Source organism: Arvicanthis niloticus, chromosome 11 (genome assembly GCF_011762505.2).
Source record: "Arvicanthis niloticus isolate mArvNil1 chromosome 11, mArvNil1.pat.X, whole genome shotgun sequence".
Classification (NCBI taxonomy): Eukaryota; Metazoa; Chordata; class Mammalia; order Rodentia; family Muridae; genus Arvicanthis; species Arvicanthis niloticus.
The window spans coordinates 11,228,333-11,243,723 of NC_047668.1; the positions used below are offsets into that span (position 1 = coordinate 11,228,333).

At 39.0% G+C, this 15,391-nt stretch overlaps 1 protein-coding gene across 2 annotated transcripts in view; it reads right to left on the reverse strand.

Annotated features, from left to right (window-relative positions):
- Positions 1-1,473: 1,473 nt before the first annotated feature.
- Ttc6 (tetratricopeptide repeat domain 6) overlaps positions 1,474-15,391 on the reverse strand; it is a 204,124-nt gene continuing 190,206 nt past the window's right edge. For both annotated transcript variants that reach the window (XM_076941850.1, XM_034514438.2), the window contains exons 29-32: positions 13,040-13,192; positions 12,081-12,251; positions 2,065-2,290; positions 1,474-1,692 (exon numbers count right to left, since the gene is read on the reverse strand). In XM_076941850.1, the coding sequence (XP_076797965.1) occupies positions 1,556-1,692; positions 2,065-2,290; positions 12,081-12,251; positions 13,040-13,192 (687 nt within the window). In that variant the 3' untranslated portion in view covers positions 1,474-1,555. The remainder of the gene's footprint in view (positions 1,693-2,064; positions 2,291-12,080; positions 12,252-13,039; positions 13,193-15,391) is intronic.

Consider the following 15,391-nt stretch of genomic DNA (forward strand, 5'->3'; position numbering starts at 1 on the left):
CGCCATCTTGTAATGGCGAATGCTATCACCCTCACGCGGCTCCTAACAAATCCCTAACACAATTAATGATGCTCTATTATGCTGGTAGACAGGAGCATGTTGTCTTCTTAGAGGCATCACCCAGCAACTGATTCAGACAGATACAGATACCTACAGCCAAACAGTGGATGGAGCTTGGGGACTTTTGTAGATGAATAAGAAGAAGAAGAATTGCAGTCCTGAAGGGAATAATAACTTCACAGGATGACCAACAGAGTCAACTAACCAAGACCCTTGGGGGCTCTCAGAGTCCAAACCACCAACCAAAGAACATAAACAGGCTGAACGTAGGCCTCCCTACACATATGTAGCAGATGTGCAGCTTAGTCTTCATGAGGGTCTCAAACAACTGGAGCAGGGGCTATCCCAAAAGCTATTGCCTGCATGTGAAATATGTTCTTCTATCTGGGCTGTCTTGTCTGGCTTCAGTGGGAGAGGAAATACCTACCCTCACGGAGACATGAAGTGCCAGGGTCAGGAGATATTCAGGGGGCCCCCAGCACCTCATAGGAGAAGGGGAGGGGATAGAGGAGAAGAATTGTTAAAGGGGGTGACCAGGAGTGGGGCAGTAAGCAGGATGTAAAATGAATACACAAAAAATGAAATTATATGACAAAAAATACTTTTAAAGCTGGCATTGTGTTATTTTCAGATAACTGAAATCTTACACTTGGGAGATTGGAGCAGGATGATCATGAGTTCAAAGCTGACTTAGACTAAGCACCTGGTGAGACTTTTTTTGGAAAAAAAAAATCAACTGTTTCGGTTTTGTTCACATTCATTATGAAGCATTAGTGATAAGTGTACACAGATTTTTATAAATATTTATTTGTATGTTTGTGAAATCTGAACGAGAGAAAGAATGGATTGTGTCAAGGAAACGGGATGCTCAAAATCGTTGTGAATGTTATTCTGGAAGTCAAGCAGCACATAAGAAAGAAGTGTGTTTTGTATTGGAAGAACTCCAGTACCAAGAAGAAGCCAGGCTGGTATTACAGCATTTCAAGGGAGAGAGGGGGTATATTATCCATCGGCTAACATTTATTCTTTTCAAGCTGGATATTGTTGAATATGTTTAAATAGGCACTGAAGAAACATTTGGTGATACTTTCTCTATCATTCTACTATGTCAGAAAATAATGTAGGCATTAATATTCCTTTTTAAGACCTTCTATCCCAAGAAGATATTCATCTATCCAGGTACTAAATGGATTAGGGAATCTTTTCTTTTTACTTCACTATTGATAAACAAGGAGAGTATTGGACAACCAACTCATACCTGAACTCATGTAAAGGTTTTGTAGTTAATGTATAACATAAATATTTTTCTAAGGTTTATTTAACAAACTTTATTTAATACTTAATGTATTAAGAAATGTTAAGTGGTTTTAAAGAATAACCACTTGATAAGTGTGATAAATACAACAACAATGGTGGCGTTTCTAAACAACAAATATATTTCAGCTTCAGGAAGAAAACATACTTAACCTACTACAGAAACCACAAGGGTCTGTATTCACACTGCTGTGGAGCACTCTTCAAGATCAAGGGCTTGGTTATAGTCACTCATAGCTTCCGCTATCAGTCCTATTTTGCCACGAACTTGTGCTCTGAGATTGTACATTATAGCTTCATCGGGCTTCAAAGACAGGGCTGCAAGAGAAAACAAAATCGAGATACATTGATGTAAACTCCCCCATCGTTCTCATTTTAAATGTTTCTATTCAATTGTAACAATGCAATTCAATTAGAAATATCAGATGTTTTTAATTATGGGACCATGGTACAGTCCTTGGACTAGCATTGTTTGTATGTTGTTTCCTAATAATTCGAACTCATTTTACAAATGCTTTATGATGAGACATTGTGCAAAGCACTCTGTATTGGTCACATTAAGGACACAGGACTACATCCATTGGTTCTATATAAACAAATGACTTGATGAAATTCTTTTTTGGGGGGAGCCTGAAAAGAAGGTACAATAATCACTGCAATCTTCTTGACAGGATTAAGAAATACACCTACCTATGCCAAGGTCCTTTTCTGCAAGCTCATATTTCTTTAAGTAGAAATGGAAACTCGCTCTATTAAAGTACAGTGCAGCCCAGTGGGGACAGCGTTCCATGGCGTGTGAAAAATCTCTTTCTGCTTCTTCATATTTCTTTAATACTGAGTTTGTAACAGCTCGATTCATGAGAGCATAATCATTTTCTGGATTAATCTTCAAGGCTGTTGAGAAGTAGTCGCTGGCCTATAAAATGTAAGAATAATGATAATTTAATGGGCTTTCATTAGCAGATTTCAAGAAATTTGGAGTACTTTTCTTTTCATTTAGAGCTGAGGCCAACAGATTTCTAAGCAGGCAATGATGGCATTTCATCCCAAATACAGAAATGTATTTTCTAAAAGAAAAACAAGAACTAAAAGCTGTCCTCTGTTGTTTGGTTTCTAGTTAATTTTCTGTAAATGTGATGAAACATTTAAGGGAGATAAACATGGGTAAACTGTCTGTTTAGGACTGGCTGTGAGGTTCCAAACCCTGGCCCCTGGCCTGTCGCCTTGGTTTGTGTCCACACAGTAAATATATCCTGGTGGGAGCATGAGGCAAGAGTCTGCTTACCTTATGGAAGCCTGGGGAAAAAAAGAAAGGGGGCTTCAGGGATTGGTACCTCCTTCGGGGCCATGCCAGCCCTGGCTCCAACCTCAGCTGGAGACTATGACATCAGCTTATGGCAAGGAGAAACTTAGGATCTAAGACATATTACCATGTGCCAGCATTCCAGACAATGCTAATGGTAAAATACTTACTTGATAAAATGAAATGTTCCCACTTCCCACAAGCCCAAATCTCATATGCCTGAACAGAACAACAACAACAACAACAAAAACAACAGGTAAATTAGAGACCAGATGGGAAAAAAATGAAATTTGGGTAATAACAGATAAAGAGATGAAGTGAAGAGATTGATGAGTTTTCAGAAGAAGAGTATAAACCACACCAAAAGCAACATAAAATTGATTGTACTATGAAAATTATAAGAAGAGGAAGTAAACAAAGTTGTTAATATAAGTGAAGATTAAAGTATTCAGAGTTGACATGGACTTGGAAGATGTGGACATGAAGGTGAAGATGGCTACAGTTTGGTTAAAAGAGAACTGCTCTGTAAGCCTCAGATTATATGTGGATTTCTCAACCTTAAAAAAACTTCAGTTTTCTCCTTCTCTTTGGTGAAACTTTCTTAGTTTAAACTGAACTGGAGTCATCCACTTACAAATCTATTCTGTTTCTCAATAAAATCTGCCAATGCTTTTATTTTAAACTTCATTTGTGATTTGGTTTTCAAAGGGATTTTCAAAATGAGGTCTCCAATCCTGGCCCAAGAATAAACTGTTACAAGCCTGCAGAGAGGAAAGTATCAACATTTAGAATAAACCAGTAACTTCTATCATCCCTGGACACAACTGTGGCATCTCATCACATGATCCTGTTTTAGTTAATTCATTAGATTCTGTTTTAAGAATACTGATGTACATTAGGCAGAATTTTAAAAACAACAACGAAAACTTCCTATCACACAGAGACAAGATGCTGATCTGACACCATTCTATTCCTGTTAAGAAATTCACTTCTAACTCAGTGAGGGATGAACATCTGACTCCTAATTTAAAGTTTGCCTATAAAGGAAAATGAGTATCAAACCCAGCTTGGCCTCTCAGGCAGTGTGCCTCTCAGTCTCTTTGCAACCTGGACTCCATCCTTTCTACGAGTTCTATTCTGGATAGGGCTGTGAATGTCCTCAAGTCTTGTGGACATTTTTCAGTTGTTTTCTCCAAAGCATTTCTGTGGCATAGACACTCTTCATTTTTCTGTCCTTAAATTTCTCTCTCTGTATGTGTTACAGCTCTGAGGGGAAGGCTTCCCCAACAGTGGTGCTACAGCTCTGAGGGGGAAGGTTTCACCAATGGAAATGTGGCATCTCTAAAGGAAAAGGTATCTTTTTTATTGGATATTATATTTACATTTCAGATTTTATCCCCTTACCCCATTCCACCCACCACCCAGGAACCTCCTATCCCATCCTCCTCCTCCTGCTTCTATGAGGATGTGCCCCTACCTACCCTCCCCAATCCAACCTCCCTACCCTCGAATTCCCCCTTCACTCGGTGTTCAGCCTTCATGGGACCAAGGATCTCCTCTCCCACTTATGCCTGACAAGGCCATCCTCCCCTACATATACAGATGGAGTCATGGGTCCCCTCCTATGTGCTCCCAGGCTGATGGTTTAGACCCTGGGGATCTCTGGAAGGAAAAGGTGTCTTGTTAGCCAGCAGCCAGGACTTTGTGGTAGATAAAAAAAAATTCACATGGCACAAGAAACCTCACCCAAGAGATTTATTGGGAGAGACACAAGAGGGTAGCTGCCTCTGCTCAGTGAGAAGCAGGAAGAAACTGAGCAGGAAACAGGCTTTTATAGGGTTTCGTGGGGGACAAGTTTTCCAGGGTGGAGATTTCCAGGGTGGGGATTGATAGAATTTCAAATCAATCCCAGAGATTGGTGGGATTGTAAGATCATGGATTGGTGGGATTTCAGGCTCAGGGATTGGTGGGTTTTGATGAGTTTACAAATTCCAAATTGGGCTTGGACTTTTTATCCTCCATTGTGACTCTCCCTCTTAGACCATTTTCTTCCATCATTAAAACCATTTCCCTCCAGTTTTCCCAGGGATCTTTCCTCAAGATCATCTTCTCTCTGGGCTAGTATAAATATTAATGGCATGATGGCTTCAGCTAAGACCACAAAACCAGAATGATGGGTTCAGATCCTGCCTCTATATTGGCTGAGTCATAAAGCTCTATTTGTATTAGTTTCTTAATCTTCCAAAGAAAGTGGCTCACTCTTACTTCCATTGTTGACGTAGAGACGAAAAGAGCGTATATGTAAAGTACTGAGAGAAGTGTGCAAACTGTAGTAGTGTTCAGTCAATTACTATAGGTAAATTTTTCTTTCAATGAAATGAAATGAAATTTCCATAAAAGAAGAATTTCAAATAATCCTTCGTGAACTTTTTCTCCAGTTCCAATATCTTCTTTCAGAAACAACTGTAAGGGAAAGGGGAGAGGACAAGGAAGCCATTTTCCTCACAGAAGGACCCAGACATTGCAGCACAGCTGAGAAGTTATATTTAACATTTGTTGCTTCTGGTCTGGGCCAAGGCACTGAACAGATCCCAGGTGGCAGCTCTACCCCCAAGCTCACAAAACCCAGAGGAAACAGGGCTCCCAGGAGCTCTAACCCAGGCAGTATCTTAGGTAAGGAGACAGCAACACCCGCCCCAAACAGGGAGTAACTGGGATCCACTAAGACCCATGAAGTCATCCTGGCCTGGAGCACTGGTTTCTTCCTGTCTGATCTTGAGCACTGAGCAGATCCTGGGCCTCAGCTCTAACCCCAGTAGTAACACCTACCCCACACAGTTCTGATACAACCCAGATAATAGGAAGGACAGGCTCCAGTCAGAGACAGGGCAAATAGCACTAAGAAGATCCAGATGATAAAGGCAAGCTCAAGAACATAAGTATCAGCAACATAGGGTACTTGGCATCATTAGAACCCAGTTCTCCCACACTAGAAAGTCCTGAATTCCCCATGTCACTAGGAAAGCAAGATTCAGAATTAAAATCACTTCTAATGATGATGTTACAGGACTTTAAGGACATAAATAACACTCTCAAAGAATTTGAGGAGAACACAGGTAAACAGGTAGAAGCCTTTAAAGAGGAAACACAAAAATCCCTTAAAGAATTACAAGAGAACACAACCAAACAGGTGAAGGAATTGAACAAACCCATCCAGGACATAAAAATGGAAGTAGAAACAATCAAGAAATCACAAAGGGAGACTACGATGGAGATAGAAAACCTAGGAAAGAAATCAGGAGTCATAAACACAAACATCACCAACAGAATATAAGAGATAGAAGAGAGAATCTCAGGTGCAGAAGATACCATAGAAAACATTGACACAACTGTCAAAGAAAATGCAAAATGCAAAAAGTTCTTAGCAAAAACCATCCAGGGAATCCAGGACACAATGAGAAGACCAAACCTTAAGGATAATAGGTACAGATGAGAGTGAAGATTCCCAACTTAAAGGGCCAATAAATACCTTCAACAAAGTTGTAGAAGCAAACTTCCCTAACCTAAAGAACGAGATGCCCATAAACATACAAGAAGCCTATAGAACGCCAAATATACTAGACCAGAAAAGAAATACCTCCCTTCACATAACAATCAAAACATCAAATGCACAAAACAAAGAAAGAATATTAAATGCAGTAAGGAACAAAGGCCAAGTAACATACAAAGGCAGACCTATCAGAATTACACCAGACTTCTCACCAGATACTATAAAAGCTAGAAGATGATGAACAGATGTCATATAGACCCTAAGAGAACACAAATGCCAGCCCAGGCTACTATACCCAGAAAAACTCTCAATTATCACAGACGGCAAAACCAAATTTACACAGTATCTTTCCACAAACTCAGCATTACAAAGGATAATAGTGGGAAAGCTCCAATACAAGGAGGGCGATTATACCCTAGAAAGAGCAAGAAACAAATCTTTGGATTTGTCTTCCAACAAATCCAAAAGAAGATAGCCACACAAAGATAATTCCATCTCTAATAACAAAAATAACAGGAAACAACAATCACTTCTCCTTAATATCTCTTAACATCAATGGACTCAATTTCCCAATTAAAAGTTATAGGCTAACAGACTGGATACGCAAACAGGACCCAGCATTTTGCTGCATACAGGAAACCCACCTCAGTGACAAAGACAGACTCTACTTTAGAGTAAAAGGCTGGAAAACAATTTTTCAAGCAAATGGTCCTAAGAAACAAGCTGGAGTAGCCACTCTAAAATCTCCAGCCCAAGAACACAAAGGGAGGGACTCATGGCTCCACCTGTATAAGTAGTTGAGGGTAGACTTGCCAGGCATCAGTGGAAGTGGACGGCCTTGGTGCCTGAAAGTTAGGATTCCCTAATGTTGGGGAATTCGAGAACAGGGAGGTAAGAATGGGAGGATGGTGGGAGTACACCCTCATAGTAATAGGAGAAGGGGGGATGGGGTAAGGTTTTTTTTGGTGGGGGGAGGAGATAACATTGAAGGGTAAATAAATAAAATATCCAATTAAAAAAAATAAAGATAAAGGGTCTGGCAATTATAGTTGAGCAGTTGAGACTTTTTGTCAACAATTTATTATTGGGATTTTGTATAATCCTCAAGAATAAGGTATTGTGGAAGAGGCCCATAGAACTTTAAAAAGATTGGTGAGACACACTGTTGCTGAGACAAAGAATGATGCCGACCTGTGAGCTTGCTGAGTGCCCTGATAAGGGTGACTGGAGAGCTGCATTGGACATATGTTTCTGACCCACCTTTGCTTGACTATATTCCAGATGGGACAAGCTGCCTTGCCTCAAGTTTTTAGACCCTGTGGGATAGAGAATTGAAAAGAGAAACTATGTCTCTTGTATTCTTCTTAAAGGTGCTTCACTATTAGGACTCAATCATGTGCTGGTCTGGAAATCAATCCTTTATATGGAAATCAATCAATTATATGGAAAATAACAGTCTACTTTCAGAAGACTGTATTTGGACTCTGTCTGGAACATATTTGGAAGCTATCTGTAGCTTGCTATGATATTAGAATAGCAAGAGATAATGTTGGGACAGGCTCTGTATTTCAAACAAGGGTTAGTGCATGTTTTAAGGCTCTTTTAATTGTCAATCTAAAACTGGTTTTGTCTCTTCTGCAGTATTTATTGAAAGTCGTATTGACTGTATAATTTCCAATTATGTTAGTGTGTTGAAACCTGGCATGTCTGTTACGGGGGTCTATCAACCAGCTTTTGTCTCACTGCCCTGAGTATTGGAAGACCTTGATTCTCTGAAAAAAGCTTGAAAGTGCTGGAAGAAGTGAGTTAGGCTTTAAGCAGAAGCAAGCGGGTAGCAGGCCTAATTATTGCTGGTATAACAGCTTTAAATCCATTAATTGCTAGTACCACTGCTTCTGCAATAGCACTGACACAAGGAGTTAAGACAACTACTTTTGTTAACCATCTAGCAAACAATGTTACTAATGTATTGAGTATACAAAAGGATTTATATAGGTATCTGGAACAACGAAAGATGCTCTATAACCCATTCAAATTATCTGAAGGAGGTTCAGGGTTCAAGAGTTAGGAGCCATCCCAAGTGTCATGACAAATATTATTGGAGTAGTGTTACTTTTGAAATTCACAATGATTGTCATAATTAGAAAAAAGTTTAAAGACACCTGTAGGATATTTGGCATAATCCTAACACCTCTCTGGGTGTGTTAACTTTGCATAATGAGATTATGAATTTAAAGAATGCTGCTTTGTTGACCTTTGATGCTATATATAATCCCAATAAAATTATCCATGGCCTGAGCTCAGTATTTCTATTTTGGAGAAACTCAGGAATGGCATATATAGCTTGCTCAGGCTAGTCCTTTTTATCCTGGGAATACTTTTATTCCTGCCCATCTTGTTAAAGCTTACCTTTAACAACATTAACATGTTGGCAGCCAAAGTACAAGGCTTAAACCTGAAAATGGACTCCCAGACAAAGTTATTAAATTAACAGGCTGGCAAGCCAAGGACTGGTAAGATTATGCACAGAGCCTTACCAACCTAAGACAGAAATGCATTGCCTTTGATAATGCATATTCCATGATGGGTAAGGAAGGCATTCTTGTCAGAATGACCTAAGACAGGTTCAGTCTTGTTAACAAAATTAAAAAGGAGGAAAGGTGGACAGCCTTTGGGGCTGCTTGGCAAGAAGCTGACATGGGCCAAGGACAAGAAAAGAGGCTGCTTGGCAGGAATATGACATAGGCCAAGGACAAGGAAGTAAGCTTCAAGCAGGAATCTGATATTAGACTAGAACAAAGAAGTAATTTCAGGTAGGAGTCTAAATCAAAGGCTTCAACAAAGAAGTAATCTCAGGCAGAAATCTAAATATTAGGCCAGAACAAAGAAGTAATTTCAGACAGGATTCTAAATTTTAGGCTAGAACAAGGAAGTAGGCTTCAGACATGAAAATGACCTTGGGCTAGGATAAGGAAGTAGGCTCAGATACTTTGGTCATCCTGGTAAACCTTTAGAAACAGTGATCACGAGATTGTTTACATAACTGGGTTTAATGCCTTGCTTTTTCTGTGACTATTTTTCTTTATTGTATTGCTTGTTCCTCGACTATTTGCATCTATTGTATTGCTAGATCCTCAACCTAGAACTGACCTTATTACATGCATGTAATCAAAATGGTATAAAAGCAAAAAGGAGGAGGGGGTATAGGATAGGGGATTCTGGGGAGGGGAAATGCAGAAAGGGGATGATGTCTGTACTGTAAATAAATAAAATATCTAATAAAAAATCTAAAAAAAAACCCATTTGTTAGTCTCTGAAGTAACTCTCAGGCATTCACATCATCAAGACAGGAAATCACTTTAGATGATGTGTTTGTGAAAGTAAAACAAATGCAATGTTGGGAGAATAGAACCATACTTTAAACATTTTGAGATTTATTTTTATGTGTATGGATGAGTGTCAGTATGTATATACGTGTACCACATGTATACCTGGTACTGAAAGAGGCCAGAAAAAAAAGCACCAGATCCCCTGATCTGAAGTTACAGATGATTGTGAGCCACCATGTGGGTGTTAAGAACAGAACCTTGGTCCTCAGCAAAAACAGCAAGTGCCCTTAAAGTGTTCTTAACCACTGAGTCATCCTTTCTCCCATCCCTAAACAGATTTATTTTAAGTCTGAGATACATGTTAGAGCTAAACTAAAAATTTTATATATGATGGTCACTGAGTTATTAAAGATAAATAAATTTAAAGAGTAAAGTTCTCCCTCCTGCAGAGTTTAATCATCCCTAGAAACAGAATTTTGCTTTGGGAATTTTATTTTTCTAAATCTTATTAATTATTTTTTTGTCTTTAGTCATGGAAATTGAGCATTGAGCCTCACATATGCTAAACAAGTACAATACCATGAGCAGAGCGGCAGATCACCAATGTGTTTTTTATTTGTTGAGATAGGTTGCTTTGAACACTAAGGTGTTAAGAGTTGCTTTGAACTTGCAATCCTCCTGCCTCAGTCTTTCTAGTATCTAGCATTATAGGTTTGTGCCACTGAGCCCAGTCTTTTTACCTGTCTTACGATGCAAAATAATCTAAAATTTAAGGCATTGGTTTGTCAGTCTGCCCAGTTGCATCTAAGTAATGACAACCCCATTCATGTCTTAGATAATTACACCTTTGATGACTGTCCTTGCATCTAATCCATACCAAGATCAACCAGATTCATCACAGAATTCAGCAAGTTTGCAGGGTCATCACTGAGCATGGAACACCCAGACAGCTGTATGACAAGAAAGACAGGACAGAACAGTATCAACAAGTGGAAAAATGTTTGTGAATCAGTAAGTGCCCTACATCAAATGCTCCTGAGGGGTCCAGGAAAGGAGGTTAGAGGAGTCACTGGAATGCTGGCAAGAAGAAGCTGGGGGAGAAGTGGGGCAAAGGCTGAAATGAGAAGGCAGATGTGTGGAGAATGTAAGACAGAGGCTGAGACAACCACTGTAGGCATTACTTAAAGGGTCCTTCTGTGGAGATCGGTATTGAAGTGGAGGAGGGGGCTAGAGTAGGTATGAATTACCTCCTCTTAAAGATCGCAGCCAGCATCATATCTGCACACCTATAATCCCAGCACTGCACTCTCTGGAGACGCAAATCCGAAAGACCTCGAGTTAGATACTAGTCTGGGCTATGAAGGGAGACTGTATCAAAAGATCGAAAGCAAAAACAAGGATGAAGGGTATAGATCTGTGCTGCTGTGTTGATGAGAAGGACATTCAAGTGTAATTTTTGCTCATAGTAGAGAAAGTAAAGAAATAATGACTAAGGGTCATAAAGGTAGTTTTATAGTCACTAGAGCAAAACTATAAACCTTGCTGTCAATCAGAAAATAAAATAAAATACTCAAAAGGGAACAGAACACAGAGTAAAATACATCTAATGTACACATAGACCATTGACAATATAAAATCCTTCCACCTGATTAAACTCCCAACTGATTTATTCCCAAGCAACAGGAAAATTCAAGTTGCGTGTGCAAAATTCTAGCAAGCATTATGGCATATATTTACCATGATAGAAATATAATTTAATTAGTGGCTAAGATTATCAATTTCATATCATTTGTATCTTACTTGGTTTTAAAAAAAAATAAAACTATATGGGATTCTGCTAAAACAACACTCAGAAAATAGACACAGCATTAATAAACTATTGTAATATAAATGAATAAGTGTTGATAAAATTCAATCAACTTAAAATTGAAGAGAATGAAGTGGGGGGGAGCATAAAAACAGTGACTTTACCTAGAAAGACAAAGATTGAAGAAAAAAAAAAGAGGTTTCCCTGTGGTTATATTCCAAGTACAGTAAACCCAAATATATCTCAACTAAAGTCTAGCAAGCTTTTTTCATACAGTAAAGTGTAAGCTGAAATGACTAGAGGTTAAATGGTCACATAAAACCACAACTAAACATGTCTTCTTATTTCCTGTACTCCTGTGACGGATTAGAAAACATAAATTAAGATGGGTCAGATGCTCCCAGCATAAAGAGGATCTCGAGGGAGGCGTTAAGTGCAGTGAAGAGCAGGATTCCCACCTAGAGGCTGATCAGACAAAGGGGATGGCCAAGCACTACGAAATGAAAATCAGCATTTACTAGGCCATACTGAACAGTCAGGAACACTGAGGGGCGTTCATCTGCACAAGTATGCACATGTAACCATTGACAATTATAAGCAGCTTTATGGAACGGAGCGTTATTTATTAGCCTGAGATATCAAGGCCGAGCTTCAAAATTCTATATAACAAAGAAGCGTATAGTGCCCAAAGAAAGTGTTAAGGAAAATGCACATTGCCTGAGAGAACTGCCGGTGGTGAAGGTAGATGTTTCCCGCGTTAAAGTAAGCGAGCGAGTAGTTGGGGTCCAGAGAAATCGCTGCTTGATAGTCTGCCATTGCGCTGTGTCGTTGACCCATAAACTCATGAATCACGCCACGGTTTGTTAGGAATTCTGCTGTCGAATTGATCTGCAACATAATCACAGAAGGATTTGCCCTCTAGGAATAGTATTGACCTCCAATATCATGTCTGTGGAGTGAATGTTCTGAAATCCACTTGAGGGAACAAGTATTTTTACAGTGCAAGTAAAAAAAAAATTAGAGCAAATGTTTTCAGAAAGGGCATAGTACGGAATTGGTTTGTCAATGGCTTATTGAATGGCTGCCATAAAACAAATAATTGTAGAGCTTTACTTAAGTCCTTTGCAAGGAATGGGCATGGGGGACATTTATCTGTTTATTTGTTAAACGAGAGAAGGCATTAAATTGAACAGTTAACGTACTTCACTGTCCTATGTAGAAACAATTACTTTCATTCTTTTACCTTTTTTTATATCACCCTAGTAATATCTCAAAATTATAGAAACAAAACTGAACAGCTAGATGAGAATTCAAAGCACGAGAAGGTGGTTCTTTCACTACAGGGAGACGTCAAACATCTATGCTGATTTCCAATAGCTTCAAACATAGGATATCACTGTTACAATCTGACTCCATCTTGTATTACAAAATACTATTATGGTCCCATGAAACATACAAGCTGCATTTGCTAAGAGAGATCAATACTTATCAAGAATGTGCTTTTAATTTTTAAATGCATTTAGACTGCAAAACAAGCAAACTCTGGGGGACCAAAACATTATTTCTCTACATATCACTTTAAATAGGTAACAAAGACTAACACACTTAGACTTATTCACTGATGGTGTGAATAACCATTAATCTTATTAACAGTATCATCAATATAGATTGTTTACCTTTATGGCACAATTGATATCCTGCATTGCAGCAAAGTAATTACTCATTTGAAGACAAACCACAGCTCGTCCTTCATAGGCTAGATAGCTCTTTGGATTAGTTTCTATGCCAATAGTAAAGTGTATCCAAGCTTTCTGGAATTTTCCTTGGGCCTAAAATAGTTATACAATATCATGAAGCAAGAAACAGTACTTAACATGACAAAACAAACTATGAGTATCTTCAATTGACTAATTACCTCTAAGCATCTATAATCAAATTATGTTCAAGTAAATATAATTGTATTGTCATTTACTATAGTAATCTTAAACAACCTAAAGTCATAACTACTATATGTAAACTGTTCTTCTGTTAACTAACAAAAAACTTACATTGATATCCACAAATAGCTAGAAGTGGTAGCACACACCTTTGAACCCAGTACTCAGGAGGCAAAGGTAGACAGATTTCTGTGGGTTTGAGGCCAGCCTGATAAGTATAGTGAGACACTGTCTCAAGTAAGAGTGTGTGTGTGTGTGTGTGTGTGTGTGTGTGTGTGTGTGTGTGTAGATGTGTAGATAGATGATACAGAGATAGATAGATAGATAGATAGATAGATAGATAGATAGATAGATAGATAGACAGAGATAAATATCTCCAGATGTGGTGGTTTGAATAAGAATGGCCCCTATAGAATCATGTGTTTAAATGCTTAGCCTATAGGGAGTGGTACTATTAGGAGGTGTGGCCTTTTTGGAGCAGATGTGCACTTGTTGAAAGAAGTATGTCACTGAACAGGGACTGGACCTTGAGGTCTCCTATGCTCAAGCTACTCCAAGTATGGCTCACAGTCCCTGCTGCCTATGGATCAAATGTAGAATCCTCAGCTTATCTCCAGCACCATATCTGCCTGTATGTTGCCAGTTGCCATGTTTTCCTGCCATGACGATAATGGACTAAGCCTCTAAAACTATAAGCCAGCCCCAACTAAGTGTTTTTCCTTTTAAGAGTTGCAGTGGTCATGGTGTCTCTTCACAGCAATAGAAACCCCAACTAAGACACCAGATATCTATAATATATGCATAACACACAAAACAAAATTAGTGTGTGCTACATAAATAAATGAAATAATAATACAAATGAATTGCTCCAGCATGTGAAATTTTAGCAACATACTCCACAGAAGACCATGTAAATCTACCAAGCATCTGTTTATAACAATTTTTGTGCCAACTGGGAAAAAAAAAAGAAAAGAAAAAAGATCAGAAGATGGGAACCATTAATAGAAGATGTCAGAGTATTTCCCAGAGCAGGCCATCTGGCAACTAAACACCTTCCCACAGGCAGGCAGGGAGTTAATTAATTCATGATGGTCCAGCTTCTGTTCTTTTTCTCACAGGCTCAAAAACTCAACTTGCCAGGATCTCAAAGGCTGGCACATTCTAACTAACCTGAACCTAGTGACTCTCACATAAAGCTGTGAGGAAAGGTATCTATTAAGGGAACTAGATCCTGATTTCTAACTAGCAAACATCTGTGTGGCCGTCACAAGTTGACTTAAGCAAAGTAGGCAAAGTGAGGTTGCACTGTAATAATATTAAATGGCAAACCACCTCATGAAAGGATTTAATTTGCCAGCTGCTCTTGATACCTGCTGTGCTCACTGTGATAATCCCAGTCCTTGGCAAACAGCAAGGAATCTATATGTATCTGTAGGAAAGACCGCCATTCTTTCCCTGAACAGCACTTGGATGGCCTAACTCTTCTTTATTGGCCCCTCCCTTTCCTGATTCACTCCTACATACTGATGTGCTTCTCAATGGCCCTTCCTGGTTATATACCCAGTAGGATTTTCACGAGGCACAAACTTGATGTCATGTCTCTGATTGGTGATACTCCTATTTTAACTGGACTTCAAGGCTTTTATTCCAGTTCATGTCTAATTACCTAATGTCATCTCAGATCACTCTCTTGCCACTACATTCTGCTTATATTGGCCCCTTGCCTCTTCTTACAATGTTTCCTAAAGGGTTGTTCCCTCTGTCACCAAGACTAAATAAATCCTAGCCTCTGTCCCTCCCTCAACCTAAATACTAGTCTTTCATACCCCAGCATAATTTATCAGTAAGTTCTCTTACCCCTTGGTTGGACTCCTTTCTACTAAAAACTCTTTGGGGTTTGTTTTTCATTTTGTTTCTATTACATTTATCACAGCTATAATCAAATAATTACTCGTACACATAACAATGCCTCTCTCTCTAAACTAGGAGTTTATCAATCCAAAAGAAACTTTGTTTCTTATAGACTGCTGTCTCTGGGGGCTGGGAGCAAGTCTTTGTCCATATTGGGTGCTCAGCCTGTAAATGGTGCAA